The following is a 26,941-nucleotide window of genomic DNA, read 5'->3' on the forward strand; positions in this document are numbered from 1 at the left end:
TTACTAGAACTCTCTAATGTGTTTTTTTTAGATTTGCCTAAACCTGTGAATGTAGGTCATAATCGGGATCCTCTTAATATGGCTTCAGGTGAGACTATACATAATTGTATATCTAATTATGTATCGAATTCTATACTCGTGATGTTTGCCTTGTAATTTTTTTTTCATACCAGTTGCCTAATTTAATGATCAGAAAAAAAAATCTCTCTCTTTTTTAGATAGAAACACTTGAACACACACACACACACACACGTCCAGTAAACACAATAAGTTGTTCTGAAGGTTTTATTGACATTCATTGATAACATACACAAGCTAATGGGGACGTACTGTCCAACAATTGGGGACTGCCAACTGGCAATTTGAAAACCAACAATAGACCTTCCATGAACTAAAATGGAACTGCAGCTAGATCATTTTTTTGTTTTCAATGGAGTGGTAAAGGGTTAGACATTCTGTCATGCTTTTTTCATGCTTGAGTGATGTTTCTCATTTCCGATTCTTAGAGGATATTTCTTTAAAGAAAACACAGCAGTAAATACACTTTTTTTTTTAACTAAAACAAAATTTTGGATTATATCTCCATTGAGATTTCTTCTCACTTCCTGTTCTTTCCACAGGTGTCACCATAACAAGAAATGAGGGAAATTCCCCAGTGGGGACAGACAATAAAAATTAGATAAAGTCTCTAACCTCTGATCTCTGATTCAAAAAACTTTTTTATATTACAGTTTAACAATCCATACATGCAATGCCTGCTATAGTTTTCTTTTTTAGGCTGTTCTCCTTTATTTTACCAGGTGATCCAGCCAGTAGCTCACTTCCTGTCTTGGGTGTCTGCACTCCGGATGGAGGAGCAATGGAGACACCTCTGGATAGCAGAGTAGAAAAAGTAGTGTTAGATGAACTTTACTAAAAAGTGAAGCTGAACTCCAACTAACACTCTTTTAAGCAGATACAACAAAAGTTTTTTGTAAGCACCCCTGTCGCTGGTATATGGTTTGTCTCAACCTACTAATTGCCTTTTTTTGCTGGACAGCTTGGTCTGTAAAAGAAGCTAAAAGACTTACTGGATAGATCACCAGGTGAAAAATAGAGGGAAAAAAAAGCTTAAAGTGTTATGAAACCCACAACAGTAAAATCAGTTTGAATATGCAGTAAAGCATGCTTGTTATACTCACTGTGGAACCTAAGGGGTTAATCCTCTGTGAAAATGCTGTTTTATCCTGTCTTCTCTGATCCTCCCCTTCTTCTAGTGCCCCCTCTTATCTCCTGATAAGACATATTTTGTGGAGTCACTCTGCCCATACCCAGTTTGGTGTGTATTGCTAGAGAGGTTTTTTTTCTTGGGAGATTGCATGTGATCAGCACAGGGCCAATCAGCCCTGTCCAGACAGAGGTCAGGGGTCTTGCATCCTCCTAGAGCAGAATGAAAACTCCTCCTACAAGCTTTAACCAGTGCTCTGCTGAAGTTACAAGACTGCTCTAACTGCTGAAGGGGTATTTAACAGTTTTTATTTACTAAAATAATAGCATTTCCATGTTCTGTGTACTGTGGGATACCAGATATAGTGAATGCAGGGTCCGGGGAGGCCGGATATAGTGAATGCAGGGTCCATGGAGACCAGATATACTGAATGCAGGGTCCGGGGAGACCAGATATAGTGAATGCAGGGTCCAGGGAGACCAGATATAGTGAATGCAGGGTCCAGGGAGACCAGATATAGTGAATGCAGGGTCTTGGGTTTAGTAATACTTTAAGGTGGTTGTAAATATATGTTTATTTTAAAGGCAAATTTGTCTTTATTATAATTTCATATCAAATTTAACAGAACAAAACATTAGAAATAATAATAACGTACAAATAAATGAACATACAGATATCACAGATGTGGAGATGATCCATGTGGGTGGGTGAAAGTGATTCCATACAACGGGAAGATGAAAGGATCAACAGCATATATTACGGAGATATGAAAAAACATGGTTTCAAGGGGGGAATCCCCAGGTGGGACTTATGAAACAAAATGAAATAACTCCGTATAACTAAGTGTATAACCCAAACTAAGAAAAAAGATAAAGTATAAAAAGAAAAGAGAGGTTAGTTGTAGAAATAATAAAGGGCATGAAGAGAGGGTCGGGAGGTGGGAACGGCAAAGGCAGGGTCAAAGAGGCCTCCTACCAGGACCCCACCGAAGTGACCCCGCATTTTTTTTTTTTTTAAATAACAAACAAGTGTATACTTACCTGCTCTGTGCAATGGAACTGCACAGTGACCCCGAACCTTCTCTTCTCGGTTCTCCCGCCGGTGTTCCTGGCTCCTCCTCTGTTCGGTGCCTCCATAGAAGCCCGCTTCCTATGGGGGCACTTGTGCATGCTCACTTCCGAGCCCTGCTGTCTGCATCCATTGACACAGACAGTGGGACCTGACCCCATCCTACGCTCCCTCATCACTGGCTTTAATTGACAACAGCGGGAACCAATGGCTCCGGGTGCCCCCAGCAAAGCCTATGAGACCCGAAATAAAGGAAGAGAAGAGCGGCAGATGTGCACAGAGCTGGTTTGAATGAGGGCTCAGGTTAGTAAAAGGGGGGTGAGGGGGGTTACAGATGTCTAGAAATGTTTTCCCTGGTGCAAAGAAAGCATCGAGGTAAAAATGATTAGGCTTTATAACCACTTTAAAAAAAGCAAACTAATGAGGCCACCACATCTAAGAGATGCTAAGCTGCAATATAATGAATTTTTGTTTTGGGTTTAATACCACTTAGAATAAAGTGCCGAAAATATGTTTTGTAGGTAGCAAAAATATGTATTTACTATATACATATGTCATTTTACATAGAAAAATATACATTGCATTTTAATTCTCAGTAATTTCCTCTTTAAATTGTATGTAAACCCTAACAATAATCTTCTCTTCTTTGGTCCCTTTTTGGTCCATTAATATACCATTGGAAGCGTTTTGTTAAATATGTTACAAAAGTAAAAAAAAATGTTGATCCTGCCAGACATTTATTGGGCTTTTAACTTCCTATTCTCTCTGCCTGCTCTGCACTGTTATCTGTTAGCATTGTTTTAGGCTGTCTCTGTGGACTAAAGCATGTAAGTCATGGCACCTCCATGTAAGTCATGGCAAAATGAACAGTGGTGGAAAGTGACAACAGTGCTCCTCCAGTGACCATATCTATACACCGGTGAACTGCAAAATAATGTTTTTGTTTTTGGGTTTGGACATGATTTAATCTGTGTATATATTACTGAATTTATGATGTTTCTTCATTAGGCACAAGAGCAGAACTATCATTTCAGCCACCTCATATTGGTAAGTACTTGCCCTAGATTTATGTAGCAGAACAGAAATTAACAAAGCACAATAGCGAATGAGAAATGTGCAGGGTTATGTATCAGCTGGAACACAGTTCCGGCACCTCCAACGCTGAATGTATGTGTTGGCAAGGGGTGCTGAATTGTGCTGGAGGGTCTGTTGATGCTGGCTACTGGGGATCTATTATCACTGGGGGCATGTTGGGCGTATTATGCTGCTGGAGGTGATCTACTGTTGAGAAAGGGGGTCTATTTTTTATGGCTGCTGCAGGGTCTATTGGTGCTGGCTGCTGGGGGATGTATTGTTGCTGGTGGGGGATCTATTGTTGTTGGGTGGGGGTATTTTGTTATTTGGGGGGGTCTATTGTTGCTGGGGAAGTCTATTGTTGTGGGCTGCAGGGGAAGCCCTGGAAATGTATATCTGTACAGGCCAGAGGCTATTTCCAACTCAAGATTTCCATGGCTTCTGACGGGGTAAATCACACATCAAACTTGTACTTGACCCATGCAGGCCAATACGATAGGTTCTCTTTAAGGTGGTCCCACCAGCTGTTCAGGATTAAATTTCTTAAGAGCGCTGTAACTTGTCGAGTCACATGACAGACCACAGACAGTAATCAATATGAAAACCTTGACATGTTTCGCATGTTAAATGCTATGAGCATAGCATCATAGATATCATGATTTTCAATATGTCTTAGTATTTATGCCACTTGAGCTGTTAATAAAGCCAATCAAGCAACTGAGCAGGGTGGAATAATTGTGTTTTGGACATTCATCTTCTGCATTGGAACCAGGGAAGGTCCAGGAGCCATGATTCACAACTGCCAAGGTGGATGATATATGGCGGTCTCCCTTAAGGGAGCAGTGAGTTAAAGTGGTTGGAAACCCTTACATGTACCTAGTAAAGTGACTGGCCTCAGGTAATACACAGAGATGAAACAATTCCTCCTACATACAGCTGGTAAAATAAGTATTGAACATAGTTACATAGTTAATCTGGCTGAAAAAAGACATCCAGTTCAACCATAGAAACATGTCACCATTTTTCTCTGTAAATATATTTCTAAAAGTGCTATTGTCATGAAATTTTCACCACATGTCTGTAACAATCCATGCATACAAAGATACCAAAACAAATAAGTTCAGAAATTACATTATGTGTAATAAAATGGAATGACACAGGAAAAAGTATTGAACATGCTAAATGAAATGTATATAATACATCGTACAAAATCCTTTGTTAATAATGACTGCTTCAGGACACCACCTGGATGGAGAAACTGGTCGCATGCATTGCTCAGCTGTGATTTTGGCCCATTTTACCACACAAACAGTCTTCAAATATTGAAGGTTCCGTGGGCCTCTTCTATGAACTCTGATTTTTTGTTCTTTCCATAGATTTGCTATTGGATTCAAGCCAGGTGATTGGCTGGGCCATTCTAGCAGCTTTATATTCTTTCTTTGAAACCAATTGAGAGTTTTCTTGGCTTTGTGTTTGGGGTCATTATCTTGCTGAAATGTCCTCCCTCGTTTCATCTTCATCATCCTAGCAGATGGCAGCAGATTTTTATCAAGAATGTCTTGGTACATTTTTCTTTTCATCCTTCCTTCAATGACATGAAGTTTGTCAGTACCGAATGCTGAAAATCAGCCCCACACCATGATGTTCCCACCTCCAAACGTCACTGTTTGTATGGTGTTTTTGGAATGATGTGCAGTGCCAATTGAGCTCCAAACATGGTGTCTATTATACCATCCAAAGAGTTAAATTTTGGCCTCATCTGACCAGACTATATTCTCCCAGTATGTCACAGGCTTATCTAAATGTTCTGCAGTAAATTTTAAACGAGCTTCATCATGCTTTTTCTTCAGCAGTGGAGTCTTGCGTGGTGAGCGTGCCTACAGGTCATGGTGGTTGAGTGCATTAGTTATTGTTTTCTTTGAAACAATTGTATATGCTAATTCCAGGTATTTCTGAAGCTCTCCACAAGTGGACCTTGGCTCTTGGACATCTCTTCTAATAATTCTTTTTACTCCTCTGTCAGAAATCTTGCGAGGAGCACCTGGTCGCAGCCGGTTTATGGTGAAATTATGTTATTTCCACTTCCGGATTATGGCCACAACAGTGCTCACTGGAACATTCAGAAGTTTAGAAATCCTTCTGTAACCAATGCCATCTATATGTTTTGCAACAGTAGGGTTGCAAAGATCTTGAGACAGCTCTTTGCTTTTACCCATCATGAAATGTGACACCTTAGTAATGAGACACCTTTTATAGGCCATCAGTTGAGACTGAACCAGCTGGTATTAATTTGTATTGACAAGGGACAGGATTCTTTTCTAATTACTGATAGATTTCAGCTGGTGTCTTGGCTTTCCATGCCTTTTTGCACCTCCCTTTCTTCATGTGTTCAATACTTTTGCCCTGTGTCATTCTATTTTACTACACATAACTTAATTTATTAACTTATTTGTGTTGGTTTCTTTGTATGTATGGATTGCATGGGTTGTTACCGATTTGTGGTGACAATTTCATGTCAATAGCACCTTTAGAAATATATTTACCTAGATAAATTGTGACATGTTCAATATTTATTTTACTAGCTGTAAGTTGTACCTATTTATCTGCAGTCCTCTTTTCTGTACATCATTTCAATAGAGTCCTTCTCCAAATAACAAATAGTATCCAGGAGAACTCCGGACCATCCCTATTCTGTCTTTACTCCTCAGAAACATTTCCTTGCACTAAGCCTATCCTAGCCAGCATGTATCTGTGCTTTCTGTGTACTACCCACAATGCAGGTGCTCCAGAATGACCCAGCAGGGGCTATATAGCCTTTCTGGGTTCAAAATGGCTGCCCAAATCCTCTATGTCCAATCTCACAGGCTTCCCCAAGATGGCTGCTGGGAGCCCGGTGAAATATGAAGAGATAGTTGTTGGAAGATCTGACTGCTGAAAGATCTCCTGTAAAATATCTTTCTATAAACATTCAAGATTGTTACAAGTGGAATCTCTTAGATTGTAAGCTCCAAGGAGCAGGGCCCTCCTAACCCTCTTGTATTGAACTGTATTGTTTTGTATTGTCTCCCTTTATATTGTAAAGCGCTGAGCAAACTGTTGGTGCTATATAAATCCTGTATAATAATAATAATGTGCGTTTTTATCAGTAGGTACCCTTGGAACCAGTCTTATCCTGGGGAAATAAGAATGAAAAAATATTTTGGATAGTCATAACCAGGGGGGACTGACTATTTGGAAACCGAGGGCCCAGGGTTAGTAGGGGGCCCCATGAGATGCCCCTGGTACCTTTTTCATAGGCTTTTTTGAGTTTGGGCAAGGACATAGGGGCCCTATGATCCCCTATTGCCCAGGGGGCCCCATGAGTTGTCAGTCCGCCCCTGGTCATAACATCTATCATCAACCCAAGACCAGGTGGACAGGAGTGTCTTTAGAACCATCTGTGCATATCTATGGGAAGTTCCTTAGAGCGACTGTTTGTGGTTAACCCCACCAGGGACTCCTGTCACAGTGTGATGTTCTTTGTAAAAGGTCACAGAGCAGGTGTAATGAGTTAAATAGATGACACACTACTAAATGAGATCCATTGTGTATAGATGAATGCAATGAGATGGCTTTGTGGTGGTGCATTGGGTAGTATATATTCAGTACATATACATCATTAATATGGCTTTCTATACTTTTTTTAGGGCTTGATTTCTCATCTCCAGCTGTAAATTCAGCATTCAAGGACTTGCCAGGTAAGGCACTAGGGAAATGTTACCTACAGGGACACAGACAGTGACAAAAACCCAACAAAGATTTTAATCTTTTGACACTCTACTAAAATTAAAAACAAATTACAGTAAGTTGTGTTTTTAGGGGCAATAGTAAAATCAATAGTACATTTAACAGTTTTATTCATTTGGCCATGGGTGTGTAATTATAATTCCTGTAATGGTTGCTCAACACATTGGTGTAGTTCAGTGCATTCTCATCATGGGCATACCTACAGGGGTCACAATTGCGGCTGCATGCTGCAGTGGGCCTGTACCCCCATGTACACCTGGGGAGGAGGAGGTGGAATCAATCTCTCCATTTTTCTCCTGCAGCCGCTGAATATCTTCAGGAGGGAGAGGAGGAGAAGTGGGCACTCAGTGGCTGCAGGAGGAAAATGGGAGCCCCCCCAGGGGGAGTGAAGGCTTTTATAACTGCACAAGGGCGGCCAACTCTATATTAATTCAAATAGTTATCAAATGGGATGTCCAATAAGCTCATATAGGTGTGATGGTCAGGTGTCCATAAGCTTTTGTCCATATGGCATAGCTGTAGAGAACGAAGAATTTCTGTTCCAGGCTGGTTAGTGCACTGTAGGAACATGAAGATCTGCGAAGAGGAAACAAAGAGAAGAGATGTTGAGGATTTTGAGCTGATGAAAATCTATCCTCATTTATCCTGTAAGGATCTGGTGGGCTGTTATGCATTTTGGGTCAGTGTATTACTAATCCCTATATTTCATGTATTTGTCTCACAGAAGAACCAAGCAGTAAAAGCAATCATGGATTAGGATGGATGAAATTACTGTTGGTGATGTGCCTCATTCTCATATTCTTGGTGATCATACTTATAATCTGCATCATGTTCATCTATTGTGAGTATTGTTCTAAATCTAATCCTTACTATGCTCTGAACGAGGTATTCAAACCAACTGCAGGTCGGACTAAATAGATTTCAAACAAAATAAACTGTTATTTTAACGAGAAGGGAAACTTAGTACAAAAGTGTTGGGCTGACACACCAAAAGTTTAGCACTAAAGATCCTACTCTAGGAGAGTGCAGATGTCACTTTATCAGCTGGTCCATCCATCTTCTACAGAAGTGGTGGACAGCGGTCACACTGACGTTGGAGCTGTAATTAAGGCACTGGGAGAGCAACCATCTACCAGTGTAATTTGCAGAACTGAACTGTCTTGTGGTGCAAGAGGTAGCTGAACAATGTAGAGGCAGGAGAGCCTTTGTCCCCAGCTAACCCCCTGGGATCAGGGGATTATGTGATTGGACCAGAATGGATTTAAAATAGGTAAGTATACAGATCTTTATTATACAGGTTACGCAGGATAGGTAGGAGGAGGGAACATTTCACAGAATATACAGAGTTAAGCTTTACTTCCACTTTCAGTAATAATTGCACATATCAAAGGATGATAATATATACACTTCCTAAACCAAATTAAAAGCAGCGACTTAGCTGACTTATGCACCCCAGATGAAATAATTCATGTGTACACATGTGTGACCATAAGACAGATCCTTGAAAATAGAAAATCTTCCTACCAAAATATATATAGTGAAGAGTTATAAACTGCCATGGACTTGAATTTGTGCAATGGTGATTTTGATATTAACATCAGGTTTATCTGAAAATGGATACAGGAACATCATGAGAACTAATTGCTTTCTATATATTATGATTTAATTTTAGATCCCAGTATCTCCAATCAACTATCAGAAATAAAACTGAATGGTAAGAAGTACTACAGTGTCATATAAAAACTACAGACCTTGCCAGGGGCCCAGGTTGGACAGCAGATGGCACCAAACTATCCCAGGTTTGGCCCCGCTTCTTCTTGGATGGCAACACCACATACCAATCTTTGGATCCCCCATCTTACACACATTTCTCCCAGCCAGAGGCCCACTCATGGCATCCCTGGCTGACAGATGAAATAAGGAATACCTACTCTTAGATCTGTTTTCAGCACTTTACAGCAATTAATACTTCTTCCAGTTATACATGGACAAACTGCATATTTGCAAACATTTCAGAAACATTTTCAGGGACACCTTTTTTTGCTGTGTGTCCAGCAAGCCATTGTATTTTAAATAGAAACATGGCAATAATTTAATTTATTGTTCATTAGTAAACCCAGTGATGTACAGTATTTGTTTAGCTACATCAGTAGAGGGACAAACACCAATTACACTGCAAACACATTTTGCATCAAATACTGTGGAAGCATCATTTAACACTGACCATTCTATTGAGTACGGCAGCTCCTGCAGTGTACAGAGGTCAGTAGTATGCAGAGCAGTGTACAGAGGTCAGTAGTATGCAGAGCAGTGTACAGAGGTCAGTAGTATGCAGAGCAGTGTACAGAGTTCAGTAGTATGCAGAGCAGTGTACAGAGGTCAGTAGTATGCAGAGCAGTGTACAGAGGTCAGTAGTATGCAGAGCAGTGTGCAGGGGTCAGTAGTATGCAGAGCAGTGTACAGAGGTCAGTAGTATGCAGAGCAGTGTACAGAAGTCAGTAGTATGCAGAGCAGTGTACAGAGGTCTGTAGTAGGTAGGGCAGTGTACAGAGGTCAGTAGTATGCAGAGCAGTGTACAGAGGTCTGTAGTATGCAGAGCAGTGTACAGAGGTCAGTAGTATGCAGAGCAGTGTACAGAGGTCAGTAGTATGCAGAGCAGTGTGCAGAGGTCAGTAGTATGAAGCGCAGTGTACAGGGGTCAGTAGTATGCAGAGCAGTGTACAGAAGTCAGTAGTATGCAGAGCAGTGTACAGAGGTCAGTAGTATGAAGCGCAGTGTACAGAGGTCAGTAGTATGCAGAGCAGTGTACAGAGGTCAATAGTATGTAGCACAGTGTACAGAGGTCAGTAGTATGCAGAGCAGTGTACAGAGGTCAATAGTATGTAGCGCAGTGTACAGAGGTCTGTAGTATGCAAAGCAGTGTACAGAGGTCAGTAGTATGTAGAGCAGTGTACAGAGGTCAGTAGTATGCAGAGCAGTGTGCAAAGGTCAGTAGTATGCAGAGCAGTGTACAGAGGTCAGTAGTATGCAGAGCAGTGTACAGAGGTCAGAAGTATGCAGAGCAGTGTAGAGAGGTCAGTAGTATGCAGAGCAGTGTACAGAGATCAGTAGTATATAGAGCAGTGTACAGAGATCAGTAGTATATAGAGCAGTGTACAGAGGTCAGTAGTATGTAGAGTCATTTACAGAGGTCAGTAGTATGTAGAGCCGTGTACAGAGGTCAGTAGTATGTAGAGCCGTGTACAGAGGTCAGTACTATGCAGAGCAGTGTACAGAGGTCAATAGTATGTCCCGCAGTGTACAGAGGTCTGTAGTATGCAAAGCAGTGTACAGAGGTCTGTAGTATGCAGAGCAGTGTACAGAGGTCAGTAGTATGCAGAGCAGTGTACAGAGGTCAGTAGTATGCAGAGGAGTGTACAGAGGTCAGTAGTATGTAGGGCAGTGTACAGAGATCAGTAGTATATAGAGCAGTGTACAGAGATCAGTAGTATATAGAGCAGTGTACAGAGATCAGTAGTATATAGAGCAGTGTACAGAGGTCAGTAGTATATAGAGCAGTGTACAGAGATCAGTAGTATGCAGAGCCGTGTACAGAGGTCAGTAGTATATAGAGCAGTGTACAGAGATCAGTAGTATATAGAGCAGTGTACAGAGGTCAGTAGTATGTAGAGCCGTTTACAGAGGTCAGTAGTATGTAGAGCCGTGTACAGAGGTCAGTAGTATGTAGAGCCGTGTACAGAGGTCAGTAGTATGCAGAGCAGTGTACAGAGGTCAATAGTATGTCCCGCAGTGTACAGAGGTCTGTAGTATGCAGAGCAGTGTACAGAGGTCAGTAGTATGCAAAGCAGTGTACAGAGGTCAGCTGGATGTAGAGCAGTGTACAGAGGTCAGTAGGATGTGGGGAAGTGTATAGAGGTCAGTGGGATGTTGGGAAGGGTGTAGAGGTCAGTAGCATGTAGGGCAGTGTACAGAGGTCAATAAGATGTAGGGCAGTATACATAGATCAGTAGGGCAGAGTACAGAGGTCATTAGGCAGAGGACAGGGGCCAACAGGACAGAGGACAGGAGGTCAGTAGGGAAGTGGACAAGGGTCATCAGGGCAGAGGACTGGGGCTTAGCAGGGCAGAGAACAGGGTGTCAGCAGGAGATTGGAGAGAGGTCAGTAGGGCACAGTACAGGGGCAGGAGAGCACAGTACAGTATGGGGGGAGGGGAGGGCAGAGTATGGGGGCAGGAGAGCACAGCATGGGTAGGGGGTCTGGAGGGCACTGTACAGTGGTCAGGAGGGCACAGTATAGGGGGCAGTAATGTATAATACAGTTATGGTCTCGAGAAGAGCAGTGCAGGGAAGCTGCTGTCACAGATCTTATCTGTTCTGGCATGCTATCACTTGGATAAATCTATAATCCATCATGATATCTCTCTCCTCTACCTCCCAGGTGTTTGAGTATTTCTGATTGTGAAAAAAAAAATGGTCGAGTGTACGTGCCCTGCAATCATAAAGTAAGGGATAGCATGGAATGCAGAGGAACAAAGCATAGCATAAACCTCTTTAATATGACATTGTCACTGTATCAGGGCTCACTAATGCATGTATTCCTGTTTGTCATGTCTTATGAATTAATATGACTTGCTACAGTTTTTAAGGTTTGTGAACTTGTGACTTCATAGTGTCTGAAATCGAGGAGACAGCCAGGATTGAAAGAGATATAGGGGCTGAAAACCTGAGACGAGTAAATCAAACCTTTGGTAAGTAATTGAATAATAACTTTCACACTCTTTGTTCAGCATCTGATCTGGTACATACACAACATGTACAACATGCCTGAAGTCAATCATAGTGATTGATTGATGTGTGGTTTTTTTTTTCTAACAGTGTACACTTTAAGAAAAGATAGGTCTTATTCAGGCCATACATGGGTCGAATTCCGAACAAATTTTCTTTAGAAAATCAGAAATTTTGTTGGATGGTGCCACCATTGATATTGAAATTCGACCAACCAAGACTTCAATTTCATGTTGCTAAAGAAAAGAATTTTCATGGCCAAGAATTTTCTTTTCTTTCCAAGTCACAGCTCATGCTCATTTCTTCATCGATTATATTTCTGGCACGATTCCCCCATCATTGATTAGAAATTTGTTCATTTTTCAAAAAATTTCCAACATGTTCTATCACTCAAATTTGATGATTGAATGAAAAACGGAAAATTGAAATCAAATACTTACCCTAATTTTCCTTTCCTGACGAGCTCCATGGCAGCACAGCTGGGTGATCAGGATGTAACTCAATACACTTTTTACCAACCTTAGCCTAGGCGTTCCATAACTCATACTGCTAAACTGGGTGGGATTTGTGCTGCCATGGAGCTCATCAGGAAAGGAAAATTACGGTAAGTATTTGAATCCAATTTTTCATTTTCCTGATGGCTCCATGTCAGCACAGCTGGGATATAACTAGCCACACATGGGAGGGTAATACAAAACCAATTTAATTTTGACTGGAAGCAGAGGCCAAGACACCCCTGGCAAAATTAGCAGTAGTCAAAGCCGCAGGTTCTATACAATAATGAGTCATGAAAGTATGAACAGAAGACCATGTAGCCACTTTGCAGATTTGTTTCCGGGGACACTCGGCCCACTGGGTTGAAACCCCTCTAGTGGAATGCGTTGTGACCCCCTCAGGCACAGGCAACCCTCTTGTTCTGTCTTGACCAGCCATGTAGCGATTACTCTACTAGAAGCTCTCGAGCCTTTCTGTGCACCATTAGGCATAGTGAAAGATGATCTGACTTCATGAGCTACTAGCTAGAAGTAGCATCCACATAGTCTCTCAATGAGTGCCAAACATCCAATGGGACCGAATCCGAAAGGAGTATCGGGAGTGTAATATCTTACGTTATGTGAAACCTGGAGGCAACATTGGGTACAAATTCTAGCATTGGTCTAAGCACAACCCTATCTGAAAAGAACGAAAGAAAGAGTTCTTTAAACCCTAAGGCTGCTAGTTCTTAGACTCTTCTGGCTGATGTTATTGCCACGAAAAACGCTGTTTTCAGACTAAGATACCATAGTGAAACAGGATGACTGAAGGTGTCTGATGAGAGGAAGTTCAACACCAGTGGCAAGTCCCATTTCAGGAAAATCAGAAGCTTGGGTGGTCTTTGGCAGATAGCTGCCTTAAAGATCTGAACCACTAAAGAGTCTGATGCCCATAGGGTACCTGTAAGAGCCGAGAGGACAGAAACATGAGCCTTCAGAGTACTCACAGACAGACCCATATCCAGTCCTGCTTATTCCAATAAGTGGCAGAGTCTCAGGGTATCTGGCGCAAAGCCATGCCTGTTTGCAAATTCCACAAACTTGTTCCATATCTTACTAGGCTGTGTTGGTGCTGTTATTTCTGGCTCTCATCAAGGTATCTGTGACCTTAGTCAAGCATCCTAGATTGATCATCCTTTGCCTTTCAAGAACCAGGTCATCAGCCTGCGTTTCTCTGGAACAGGGTTCTGAATGGGTCTCTGCATGAGCAGATCCGTTGTCACTGGCATAGAGTATGGTTCTTTGATGTTCAATGAATGGAGTAACAGGTACCAGGGTCTCTTTGGCCAACCTGGTATTACTGACAGAGCCGTCACCCTCTCCTGATGTATTCTGTGCAGCAGCTGAGAATCACTAGAATTGGAAGGAAAGCGCGCGCAGTCTTGAAATTCCATGCCATCATCAACGCATCCACCCCCATAGCTTGTGGGTGACTGATCCTGGAGAAAAAAATTAGGTAGTTTGGTATTCTCCAAGGAGGCAAACAGGTCTATCTCTGGCAGAAAGGCCCATGCCACTAGACTCCGAAAAGTTTGAGGTGAAAGAACCCACTCGTTATCCAAACTCATTCTGGATAGATAATTCGCCTGGGTATTCAAGTGACCGGGCACATACATTGCTGTTAGCAGTTGTAAGTTGGCATGGGCCCATTCCATAATTGGAGTAACCTCCCTCAGGAGGGGTATGCTGCATGTGCCCCCCGTCTGTGTATGTAAGCTACTGCCATTGTATTGTCCAACTTCACCAGAACGAGTGCATCCTGAATAAGCCCTTTGAAAGCCAGGAGTGCTTGGAATGCTGCCCTCAATTTTAGAATGTCAAAAACCATATTGACAGCCCAGAGTGACCACTGGCCCTGGGCCCAGTGAATTCGGCACAAGGCCCCCCAGCCCGCACCGCTGGCATCCGATTGGACCACCTGCCACTGTATCTCAAGTAATGAATGGTATAGTAGGAGATTCTGCCGTCTCAACCACCATTCCAGGCTCATTCTCATCTTGGAAGTGATTTGTATCTTCTGCCCAAGATCCTCCAATATCCATTGTTCTAAGAGCCCCACCTGAAGGAGACGTGAATTCCATTGCGCCCATTTGACCATCGGAATAGCCAAGGTCATAATTCCTAACAACCACATTCTATTGCAGGAAGGTAGAGCCTCTTCTGGGCTATTGACATTGTGTTCAGGATGCATGACATTTTGTTTGTTTAAAAAAAAAATAAAAAACCCAGAGGTGATTAAATACCACCAAAATAAAGCTCTATCTGTCACAACAAAATGATAACAATTTAATATGGGTACAGTTGGCGAATGTGCTGATCCCGCTCTTTCATTTTACGTAGCCTACCACTTTGTGGCTGAGTTGTTGTTCCCAGTTGCTTCCATTTTGTTATATTACAACTAACAGTTGACCGTGGAATATTTAGTAGCAAGGACATTTCATGGATGGATTTATTACACAGGTAGCAACCTATCACGGTACCACACTTGAATTCACTGAGCTCTTGAGAGCGACCCATTCTTTCACAAATGTTTGTAGAAGCAGTCTGCATGCCTAGGTGCTTTATTTTATACACCTGTGGCCATGGAGGTGATTGGAACATCTGAATCCAATGATTTGAAGGGGTGTCCCAATACTTTTGGCAATATAGTGTATATTTCTAGAGATGTACACAATGGAAACATTTGTTTCTTTTCGGTTTCATTCACTAAATAGTATAAAGTAAATAATTTTCTTTCATCATATTCAGTTTGTTAGAATGATTCATTTCTGAAACGTTTTCCTAATACATTCGAATCTCCGGTTCACAAAAATTTCGTCCGAATTTGGATTAGAAACAAAATGAATTACACCTGTCTATATATTTCTCAATCAATAAGACAATTACTAAAGTTCTTATAAATATAAAATTCTGCCAGCTGTCACAACAGAAATTGCCACCCACACTTTTTTCGTGGTAATGTGATAATCTGATTATAATTTTTTGTTCAGGAAAGAAAATAGACAACCTGGAAACAGAAATTCTGACCATTAAAAGATCTGTCGGTAAGTCCTAAGAAAACAGTAGGCCATTTGTATAACTGCTTTTACAGCAACTCGGCTGGGAGCTGTTGCCACATCCCCCTTACACCCCGGTCACATCAAGCCCAACTTTGAAATCGTGCGACTAACAGTGAAGATGCACGATTTCAAAGTCGGGGGACCCACCGGTTTCAGGTGCGATTTGCAAGACACTTGAAACAGATGTCTATGCAAATCGCATGAAAAGTAGTGCATGTACTACTTTACAAATGGGTACGGCTCTGACCGATTCGGAACTGCACCGATTTGACCGCTGTAATTGCAGACAATAGGGTGTGACTTGGTATACGATTTGCAAGTCGCATGGCATGCAAATAGCATGCCAAGTTGCACCCAGTGCGACCAGGGTGTTATAGTCCGGACCTCGCTCCGAGCGATTTCCATATGTTTGGACCCCTAAAAGAATTCCTCCGAGGTCAGCATTTCAGCACTGATGACGAAGTGAAGCAGCCTGTCCTTGGATAGTTTAGGCGTACTGACAAATCTTTCTATGCTGAAGTTTTCCAGGCATTAGCTAAATGCTGGGATAAGTGTATAAATGTAGCAGAGTATGTAAAAAAATAAATGCAGTTTTCACTGCATTTGTTCTTTTATTACATAAACTCAAAAATCTCGGTTTGACTTGAATGCCCCTCATACATTATTGTCTAGTCTTCACCAAATGAACTGTTTCCTGCCTACTGTCAAATGACAGTTGAGCAGGAGCTCTCCCATCTTGGGTGGACGTCATTTGTCATCCTGCATCTATACCATTCATAATTTAAACAGCTGCAAAATAACTAAAAGTACAGTGACCATGACCACGGGCATATGTGGCCAAGGTGCATCCACATCCTATGTGGTTGCCATCCAAAATGAGGTGGTCAAGTGAATAATTTATACCAATTCATACTATGGGGGTCATTTATTAAAATTGCATGGTGGAAACTCTTGTGCAGCTGTGCATAAAAACCAAGTTTTATTGTCAAAGCTTAATTGAACAAGTTGAAGTCAGAAGCTGATTGGCTACCAATCACAGCTGCACTAGATTCTGAGTGCTCCAGTTTTAGTAAATCTCCCAGTAGGTGCAGGAACTCAACCACAACCCCCCCCCCCCCCACACACACACACACCCTCACCCCCCAAACCACATAAAATAGTGGGAGGGTCTTAAAGGGGCATTAAATACTAGGATTGTATTACTTATAGAGTGCAGAGTTCGGGGGTTACACACAGAGTGCAGGGCTCAGCGGTGCGCAATGTACATAGTGCAGAGTTCAGTGGTGTGCTGCATACAGAGTGCAGAGTTCAGTAGTATGCTACACACAGAGTGCAGAGTTTAGTCTTCTTCCAGAGCTGTTTACCTCTGCACCCCCATCCTCATCTCACTTTCACTCCTCTTCAGCTCTGACTTCTACATGCAACCCCCCACCTCCACTGCCCTCACCTTACCCGTTCTTTTTTAAAAGCTCCACCATCTTCCACACTTTTGTTGCTGTATTAAGCTGGACCACCCGGCCAGCTCCAGTACCTCCCCCCACATTATAGATGGCTTCGCCTCTCGCACTTGCAAGGAGATTATCCAATGGGGGTTTCACATCTGTATTGCATCCCGGGCACCTGCATCTCCCTTGTCCCCATCCGGCACTCAGTGGGAGCCGCTCTGGAGATCAGATCTGTGGGAGCCATTGGGAGACATGCTGTCACTTGTAAGCACAGAAGCTGGACTTCTGTGTTTACAAGTGATATTGGTGAGCAGGGAGCGAGGAACTGAGCCAGAAGTGGTGGAACTGAGTTTCACCAAGTTCCAGCTGAAAAAAAAAGCCCTGGTAATGTGTCATTGAGATAAACTTTTAAGGGTACCCAGATCCCTTTCTCTTCTCCTTGTCTTCTGTAAAGGTCTCTGCACCATCTGTCCACCTGACTGGATCCTCTTGGGCTCCACTTGTTATTATCTCTCCAAAGCCCACAAGAAATGGGAGGAGTCAAGGAAAGATTGCATTACACGTGGCTCAACTCTTCTCATCCTGAAAATCAAGAAAGAGCTGGTAAGAGATTACCAATCCAGGTGACTACGTCGTATATCTTTTGAATCCTCTTTTGGAAACTTCAGTTCCTGGGTCTGCACAAATCCTGTGGCGATAATGAGGGTTTCCACTCTCCTTGTATTTTTTTTTCTATGTACCATATATTATGGAGAATGAAACAGGAGGAGCTAGAACACACACATGAGTGACAGGAGCACCGAAAACTCCCAGGTCAACAGGGACAGAGTCAGGAATTAGGTAGTACCAGTACAGGTTCGTCCAGTGCCTATGGCAAGGATGCAAAACTGCACCCCCTTCTAATGAATGCCATAGAATGGGTGCACCACCTTGTGCCCATTCTTTGCCTCCTTGCTCCAGCTGATCATGGTTGGCATGGTGTGTGAACTGCCCCTGCATGGCCAATTACTTGCTTTCTTGAGGCTAGAAGGTAGTTGCACATGCACAATGAGTTTTTGTCAGCTGTGAGTTGATGGGGTGGATTGCATGTATGTTGGCGTACAGTGTGACAGCAGTAGCTGTCAGTGCAGACATGAAGCTGCGGCCCCTGGTTGCTAGCCACTGATCAGCTTGCATGTGGTGAGGGAGCACCCTCCCCTATAGCAGTGCCCTGGGCGGCTGTCCCTCCAGCCCACCCCTTGTCCCGGCTCTGGTACAATGGTATAGGTGGCATTGTTGACTCTTGTTGGAGAAAGGCACTATAAACTTTCCTATCTGCACCTTGTGTTTTTTACCTGCATAGGATGTCCATTGATCATGTAGTTTTATGGTGTTATTTGTAGCTGTGTATGCACAGCCTATAATAAAGTAAATCTTCACATTCCGGTTTCAGAAGTGTTTGTATTCAAAGATGATGCATGCGGCATGGCTCTGCACAGGTTAATGCATGACCTCTGTCTGTATTCTAAGGGCTCAAGTACACTGCAGCTGATAAACTCACGTTTAGGAGCTGTTCAGCGGTTTTTTCCAGCAGCCTCTGAACTCACCCTAATCACCAGTACACATCATCGTTTACAATCGTTAACAGACCGTTGAGTTTACAGTTGTTTTCTTAACGCACCAAACCTGCGTTCAGGAGTAGATTTTATCAGCGTTTCAAACGCAAAATGCTTGTAAACGCGGCTAACCGTGTTTATAAGCGTTTTTTAGCTCTTCCATTTCCAGATGCTGTCCAGATCCTTTTTTCATCATGAAAAATGCATGCAAATTTCTTTTCAAGGTACTCAAATGGACAAACACTGAACACAGGATGTTTTTACCAAGCTTGTCACACATTGTAATGACCAATTCACACCTCAGACCTCTCCCACCCTTGGAAACAAAAGATATGTTAATGACCATTCACGCCTCAAATTCCTCATGAAGATCCCAGGTGGCCTTAATGACTCCCTCCACCAGACACCTTTCCCACCCTTGGAAACAAAAGAAATGTTAATGAGCCACTCACACTTAAGCTAATCTCAACACATACTGCTGTATCTGCTTCTACTCTCTGTATTTTTCTGAAACAGTGTGAAATAGTTAATAAATTTACCACTTTCCAGTGCATTCTGGGCATTTGGGAGGTTCTCCTGTGCATATCTTTAAAAAACACTTCTAAAACGCAAACGTGCATAAACACGGTATGCAAACGCGGCTAAACAGACTTTTTTTAACCTACGTTTTCTAGAAGTCAGTTTCCATCATTCAGTAGTGTCCCGTGTACATGGGGCCTAAAAACTGATACTTCCTGTGAAGAAACAACACATCCCACAATCCCCGGGTCCCTCAGTCCAGCCTTGGTACAGGTGGGAGTTAAATGGTAGATCCAACAGAGAACAAGGAGGCAGATAAATTAACAGAGAGCTCACCATGCGAGAAGAGATGTAGTTGACCACATTAGCACTCCCATATTGTTATACAAGACAGAGGAAGTGGTGAGTCATGGAATGAATGTTGTGTGACCTAGAACAAGAAGTCTCCTGTCCCATTAGCGAATAGGGACAAGCTAGGTGAATGAATACATGGACATATGAGAGTCAATCAGCCAAAACACTACAAACTGCAGAAACAACATATTAGAAAATGAGGTAAGGCAAACAGCACATGGAAAATGATTACACTAAATACCTATTTAAAACAACAAACACATTTGAAAGTGTACAATCATTATTATACAGGTTTTATATAGCACCAAAATTTGCAAAACAATATAAAAGAAAGAAAGTACAATTACTATAATATTCAATACGAGAGGATCAGGAGGGCCTTGCTCATGAGAGCTTACAATCAATGCCTTTAAATGTACATAATCTGTGTTTGTTGGAGGAGCAGGCCCATATTTATAGCCCAAAGAAGCAAATCCAGACAAAACCTGGCAATACTGACACAACCAGTGGAACTGGGTAGGTGAGAGTTGAGAGGGTGGACATTTTGCACAGCTCCATTAATGGGTGACAGTGGTGGCCCACCATATGATATAGAGCATGCTCATCTGTCATTTTATTACCCATTGATAAATAAGCTCACATTTGTGTTTTTTTTTTTCATCTTTTGTGATACATTCAAATGTTTTTGAAATATGTTCTCTCTTCTTTTCCCAGGATGTGCTGCTGCCACCAACCGGTAATAAGAGATTCTGGATTGGGCTGAGCAAAGTCTCCGGGACTTGGAAATGGGTGGATGAAACCGTCCCAACATTTACGTGAGTGGTATACTATAGTTTGCATATACACATTGTAAGGAATCATTTACACTGTGCAATGCTATTTTTATTGTGTGAGGCCAGACAAATACAGTTTGAATACATAGTTGTGGTAAGCTACCCATTGTAGTTGCTTCCTATTGGATAGCCACAGGTTCTCAAAGATGTACCTGACCGAGAAGTGAATATGTTTTTTTCTGTTGCTTTAACTGATTCCCAGCCACCCTATAGCAGAAATACTCTATAGGGTGGCACGGGTGTGCAAAATCATGTAAATATACATGATTTAGCATTTCCACCATTTGCAGCCGTGGCCGGTAATTACTCGCCAGCGCCCGGTGATTTCTGAGGATCTCTGACAGGGAAGAGGACTGTTTTGTTTACTAACAGTCCTCCTCACTGTCAGCTCGGGCACACTGTCAGATTGCTGTTGGTATCAGTATCGCAATGGGTTTATCCAGCGCCAAGAGCAAGGATGTGGAACTGCACTCTCCTCCCCAGCAACTAACCCATATGGAAGAAAAATATATTTGAAATATATTTTAAAAATATCATTCCAAAATATATTGACATATTGAAATGCTACAATTTTGGCCATATTCAATATATTTCAAAATATATTTCAATATATATATATATATATATATATATATATATTGCATGTTAAATTGCATTTTTATTACAAAATATATGAAAAATATTTGTAAAAATACATTTCAAGTATACTGTATGTCTTTAAAAATACAAATCTACATTTTTGGAATGCATTTACAAATATATGTTAAAATGACTTTTTTATATGTTAAAAAAAAATCTGAAGAATATGTTTTAAAAAAAAAATATTTTTTAAATATATTCTTCAGATTTTTTTTTTAACATCTGCATGTGCAGAGTGACTCCTAGAGCTCTGTACTATCTATTGAGGACAGTAGAAGAAGGGGAGGATCAGAGAAATCAGTATCAAACAGCCTTTTCACACAATGCAGAGGATTAACCTTTTAGGTTCTACAGTGAGTATAACAAGCATGCCTTACTGCATATACAGACTGATTTTGCTGATGTGGGTTTAGTAACACTTTAATTACTATATAAATACTTCTAGTTATTAGACCTTTTCTGGACAGCTGTACACACTAACAATTTCTAACAATTTTCATTTTGTCTTCAGAAACTGGAATCGTGGTGAACCAAACAACTATGATGCTCGAGAGCATTGCACAGAGATGATAGCAGGGGGATGGAACGACTTGGACTGTGGCAACACCATAGACTACATCTGTGAGAGATTGGCAGACTGCTGAGACACTACTGCTATATGCTCATCTGTTGCTCCTTGCTCTGAGTTCACCCTTCCATCCATGGGACTCTCATCCATCCTTCCGTCCATGGGACTCTCATCCATCCTTCCGTCCATGGGACTCTCATCCATCCTTCCGTCCATGGGACTCTCATCCATCCTTCCATCCATGGGACTCTCATCCATCCTTCCATCCATGGGACTCTCATATGTTAGTTTAGCTGTTAAAATTCAACTGAACCTTCAATTTAAAGTGGAGCTCCACCTAAAAGGGGAAGTTCCGCTTTAAGGACTGCTCCCCATTAAGAATTGGCACCTTTGGGGGGCAGGGGGGGAGCAGGTAACCTAATTTGACAGGTACCCGCTCACACTTCTGGTCCGATCGCCCTAGGCGATCAGAAGTGGAAGGTGTCCTCCCTCCCTGTAGTCTTTTGGGACACGTGACAGGTCCCAGAAGACTACAGGACCATTCATGAAGCGCAGCGCTACTCGCACTTGTGCAGTGGGCACCCGGCTGTGAAGTCGCAAGCAGTCACAGCCGGGTGCCCACACTGAAGATACTGGCCTCCTGGAATACAGGACGGCCGGTGAAACAGGCTGCGGGGGACACACCACAGGACCAAGGGACAGGTAGTCAGCAGCTACAGTTTTTGTAGCTGCTGACTTTTATGTTTTGCCAGCTTGAGTGGAACTCCACTTTAAAGTTGAACCAAAGATACCTCCACCTTCCAGCGATTTGACTGTTAAATCCTACGCCAGCCACCGACATCTTTTCCCGAGTGCTGGGTCTTCGGCTCCTTGATTGTCTGGCAGGAGATGACGTGACTCCTGTGCATGCACACGGGAGTCATGTATTCTGGCATCCCTGCAGTGTGCCAGAAGCATCCGCTGAGCTGCCCATGCGCAGCTCAGTATTCCTTCAGTATAGGATTGTGAACAGGCAGGTAATGTTTGTCTTATAGCAGAAGAGACATGGTATATCTCTTCTGTAATAAAGAGCTTCCTGCTGCTATGGGTTTTTTTTTTACAAGTCATGGATGGTACAGCAGGCACATATCAGGAATATGGAATGTTGGGTTTACATATGCTTTAAAACCTCCATTCAAACGAAGGCAGAAATATCATGGTAAATGCAACAAAAGATATCAAAATGAATACAAATGCATCAGATTCCCATATGCACTGCCCCATGCTCCCCTTCATAAATATATATAAATCTTGTCTCTTTGGAATCGTTTGGCAGATGTGAACCGAGGCCGCCAAATACTAGAAGCTTGCTTATAGTTTTTCTCTGTAGTTAACCATTATACCACATCTGGGACACCTCCAGATTTGTGTCCTTTGACTTCTATAGACTGTGTGTTGCTTTTTTCATGTAAATAAGCCCAAATGCGTTTTCCTGTTGAATGAAAGGATAAGCTTTTTGAATAAACGTAAAAAATGGTATATGATGTACATTGAAAATGTATTTATTTGAAATACGAGCCTCAGAGCCTGCACTTAAGGCTCCAGATTACTCTCCAGCAGATCTGCAGGTTTCCTGTATGGACAGGGCACCTGTGTTTTTAAAGGATAAGTTCACCTTTCATAACATGTTACATGTTACACCCACATTCAGGGTGTAACATGTTACGATCAAACCAAGCCCCGCTACCTGCCTTGACAACTATCAGGGGATCCTCTCTCCCGCCGCTAGCTGTCAAATGTGAAAAATCTGTGGCCATGCGGGGCTCTGCCTGCTCCCCCCCCCCCTGCATCACTCATTCACAGTCATCTGTGAATGAGAGACTACAAGTCCTGACAGCCATAGCAGCTGTCGGCTTGCAGTCCTCATTAAATACCACGGCGTTTCACAGCTGTGCTGTGAAGCGCCGTGGTAGTTCAGTGATTCTTCTTCTTGTCAGTATATTTGCTTACCCATACATCCTATATAGCAAGCAGATATATTGACAGATCTGCAGGCGACCTGCAGAGCACCAGTGATCTTCTGAATATTGGTGCAATGCTTTACAGGCTCCTGAAGACAAAAATAATAAATGCACATTTTTTTACCTGCAAAAAAAGTGCATTTATTATTTTTTGCTAAAAAGTGAACCTATCCTTTAACGTGGTTGTAAACCCTTACATATACCTAGTGAAGTGACTGGCCTCAGGAGATACACAGATGTAAAACAAATCCTCCCACAGATGTGTAAATGTGTAGATGTACCTGTCTATCTCTAGTCTTCTCTCCCCTACAGCCATTCAATGTGCAGAATTTATAAAGCTTGTCTGAGAGTTCAGAAAGCAGGGGGCAGTGAGCGGAAGTTGCACTCTGCAGAGCTCAGTGAGGAAAGTTCTGATTGCTGATTGGAAGGAAGAGACCCCCCTCCACACAGCTCACAGGAACAGAGCTGAGGCTGTCAATCTGCTGGGGGTCCCTCCCCTGTTACCATTTTTCTCCTGGTGTCAGGAAAACTTGTCAGAAGTTATTCAATCTGATAGCAAAGGAAGGAAGCAGCAGACAGAAATGACATTTAGTGCTCTTAATTTAGACAAATACACACTATAGAGGAAAATGCTTTCTTCTATTTCATGTCTGAGGTTTACAACCACTTTAATTTTGGATTTTGGATTTTATTTGGAGTTCAACAGAACTAAGAGAACTTACAGTAATTGTAGTACTATAAATGAACCACTAGATGACACTGTTACATGTAAAGTATCGTGAGTTCATGAAAATTGACATATATGGGGGCTTATTTTTTGGCACCTTCCCCTGACTAAATGTAAGAGTCAGGTCGGTCCTTATTAATCAGGGACAACCTGCAACCAAAGAAATCAATTAGGCCTGGTTCACATCTATTCGTGTTGCAATATGCTGTGGGAAAAAAAGTCCCTGACCCCTACCAAGAATGCAGGGACTGAAAGCATCCCATAGGAAACCATGTTGAATGGCCTGTAGCGTGTTTCTGCAAAATGCAAAAAGCAAAGAAAAAATGCATAAGTGTTAATCAGACCTTGAAGGTGATTCTGCTTCCTTCGATCAAACTGGATTTGCAGTATCAGTGTTAGATCAATGAAACCTTATAAAACAAACACATACAGACCAGTGAGTGGTTAAAGCCAGAGACACCATTCGAGATTGTGGTCATGGGATGGGTCCTCATACAGGCTACTTGACAGGGCAATCTACTCCTCGACCATCCATCCCAGAACCCCTCCCTTCCCCATGGCAGATAGGCTGTTTTATGCATAGTATGTGAATGGTTTTAGCTGACAAATGTAGGTGTAGCAGGACTCCTGTGACGGCCACTGACTGGGGATGATGAAAGGTGTTTAAAGTATGGTCACAGATGATATTGATGATCTGAGTTCTTCTCCTGCTTGTGCAGAGGCTGCCAGAACACACACTTCAACAACTCCATGCACGCAGACCTGGTGGCCAGTCTAGGGGCTGTCTTTCCAAGGTTAATTGTAGAGAAACCTGTAACACAGGAGGGGGGTGTAGGAAATGGGATAAGTACAGGTTTTAATGAAGAGGACACTAACTTCACTGTCCTGAAAATGTATTTATTTATTTCAGGTACTTACACAGTGCTGTCAATTTACGCAGCGCTTTACATTTTTATTATACATTCACATCAGTCCCTAACCCTCAAGGGGCGTACAATCTAAGGTTCCTAACTTACATTCATACATACACATACTACAGCCAATTTAGACAGGAGCCAATTAACCTACCAGCATGTCTTTGGAGTACCTGGAGGAAACCCATGCAGGCACAGGGAGAACGTGCAAACTCCAGGTGGGAGGTGCCGTGCCTGGGATTCAAACCGATGACCCCAGTACTGCCAGGCAGAAACACTAACCATTTAGCCACTGTGCAAATAGCACTTCTTGACCACTGAGGCTCTTGAGACTGGATAGAAAATACAGATTAGGGGTCGTTGCCCAATCTGTACACCATAAAACTACATTGGCTCTTATCACTTTGTAGCACCAAACATCACCTGGATCAGCAAACTATCTTTTACTCAAGGAGCCAAAGGATGACTGGCCAGACTTAGCTTTCTGATGCCTTCTAGTGGGGTGAGAGTAGACTGGAGAGAGGTGAAGTCTCAGAGGTGTTTCTGTAGTTGCAGGTAGGGCTGTTAGGCTCCGCCACAACCAAGACCCTGGTGAACAGCAATTGAACAAACAGCACAGCCTTCAAAGATAGCAACTTTCCCATCTGGTGAACCAAACTCCCCCCCAACCCCACAGTGTCACAGGACAAACTAGGCCTGACCTGATGGGGTACGGTATGGGGGAGTTGACTGTACCCTCCATCAGTGGCCTTGTATAAAACCCAACTGAACTTTCATTTTAAGGCCTTATGCACACGGACATATATAGATATGGATTATTCCTAGCATATGTAACACTCTGCTAAAAGTGGATGCAGCATGCTAAAACAAACACAAGGTGGCAGTGTCCTGCAGATTAGTGGCAATCACACTCAAAGCCCCATGGAACTTGTATGCTGAGCCGCAGGACTTTGCTAAGGAAGAGTGTAGTAAAGAACTAAGTTTCCCAGAGGAGCTGGAGTATGGGCAGAGGCATATTTATATATAAGAAAGCCTGAGAGATGAGACAGGAAGTGAGAGGGGAGAAATCTGAAGAGAGGAGTGCACTGACTGTAAGAGCACTGGACCAGGCCATAGAAAGAGAGAAAAAAAGGAGGTAAGGAGAGCCTGCTGATCTCTGACCTTGCCTCATTGTGGAGAAAGCTAATCTGCTAGCAGGTGACTGGATGGTGCTCTGCAGTTGGGACCAGAGAGTTTGTGGAGGCCTTATCAAAGATCGAAGAAGAGAGAAAGACCGTCAGAATTCACCAGACGCCATCCCTCGGGTGAGAGAGTCGCAAGCATTATCAAGGACAGGGAACACTGACACCTGCTCCATCTTTGTTATTTTCCTCCACACAGTTGCGGACAGTGCGCGTAGTTATTAGAAGTTGCGGCCTGGTTCCTTTAGCCGATATTGTCTAACTACACTTAGCACAGCCTTATCATCAGAACTGATAGCAGGACAGTCGGTCCACAGGCCGAACCACCGCTGTGTCACCATCAGCATCAATTCACTCTGCTAAGGAAGCCTTTCCCTATTGTGCCAAAAGTCTTGTAGCCCAAAGAAGAGTTGCCCAGTGCCAACAATCACTTTTACCAGATTGGCCACTTGTTGCTTTAGATTCGCTAGTGACTAATGCCTTAAAGGAACATTACATTTGTAAAATTGCTGCTTGCAGGGGGAGTATTATTCTTCCCTCTCCTTATTACACTGTTCCTCAGAGAGTTACAGTCCACACTTCTCTTCACTGTGCATCAACTGGGCTCCATCACGCATGCAGAAGACTCTTCACTGCCTAAGAACATTGGTTGCT

At 42.5% G+C, this 26,941-nt stretch overlaps 1 protein-coding gene across 1 annotated transcript in view; it reads left to right on the plus strand.

The window, feature by feature from the left end:
• Window positions 1–22,983, plus strand: part of LOC149436923 (uncharacterized) — a 43,307-nt gene extending 20,324 nt beyond the window's left edge. The window contains exons 4-13 of the mRNA XM_089661240.1: window positions 32–88; window positions 3,284–3,322; window positions 7,036–7,086; window positions 7,860–7,976; window positions 8,808–8,849; window positions 11,806–11,883; window positions 15,444–15,497; window positions 17,412–17,560; window positions 20,140–20,240; window positions 21,409–22,983. Of these exons, the coding sequence (XP_089517366.1) occupies window positions 32–88; window positions 3,284–3,322; window positions 7,036–7,086; window positions 7,860–7,976; window positions 8,808–8,849; window positions 11,806–11,883; window positions 15,444–15,497; window positions 17,412–17,560; window positions 20,140–20,240; window positions 21,409–21,541 (821 nt within the window). The 3' untranslated portion in view covers window positions 21,542–22,983. The remainder of the gene's footprint in view (window positions 1–31; window positions 89–3,283; window positions 3,323–7,035; window positions 7,087–7,859; window positions 7,977–8,807; window positions 8,850–11,805; window positions 11,884–15,443; window positions 15,498–17,411; window positions 17,561–20,139; window positions 20,241–21,408) is intronic.
• The last annotated feature ends 3,958 nt before the right edge of the window (window positions 22,984–26,941 follow it).

The sequence above is a fragment of the Staurois parvus genome, unplaced genomic scaffold (assembly GCF_062004578.1).
Source record: "Staurois parvus isolate SC_StPar_1 unplaced genomic scaffold, SC_StPar_1.0 ptg001328l, whole genome shotgun sequence".
NCBI lineage: Eukaryota > Metazoa > Chordata > Amphibia > Anura > Ranidae > Staurois > Staurois parvus.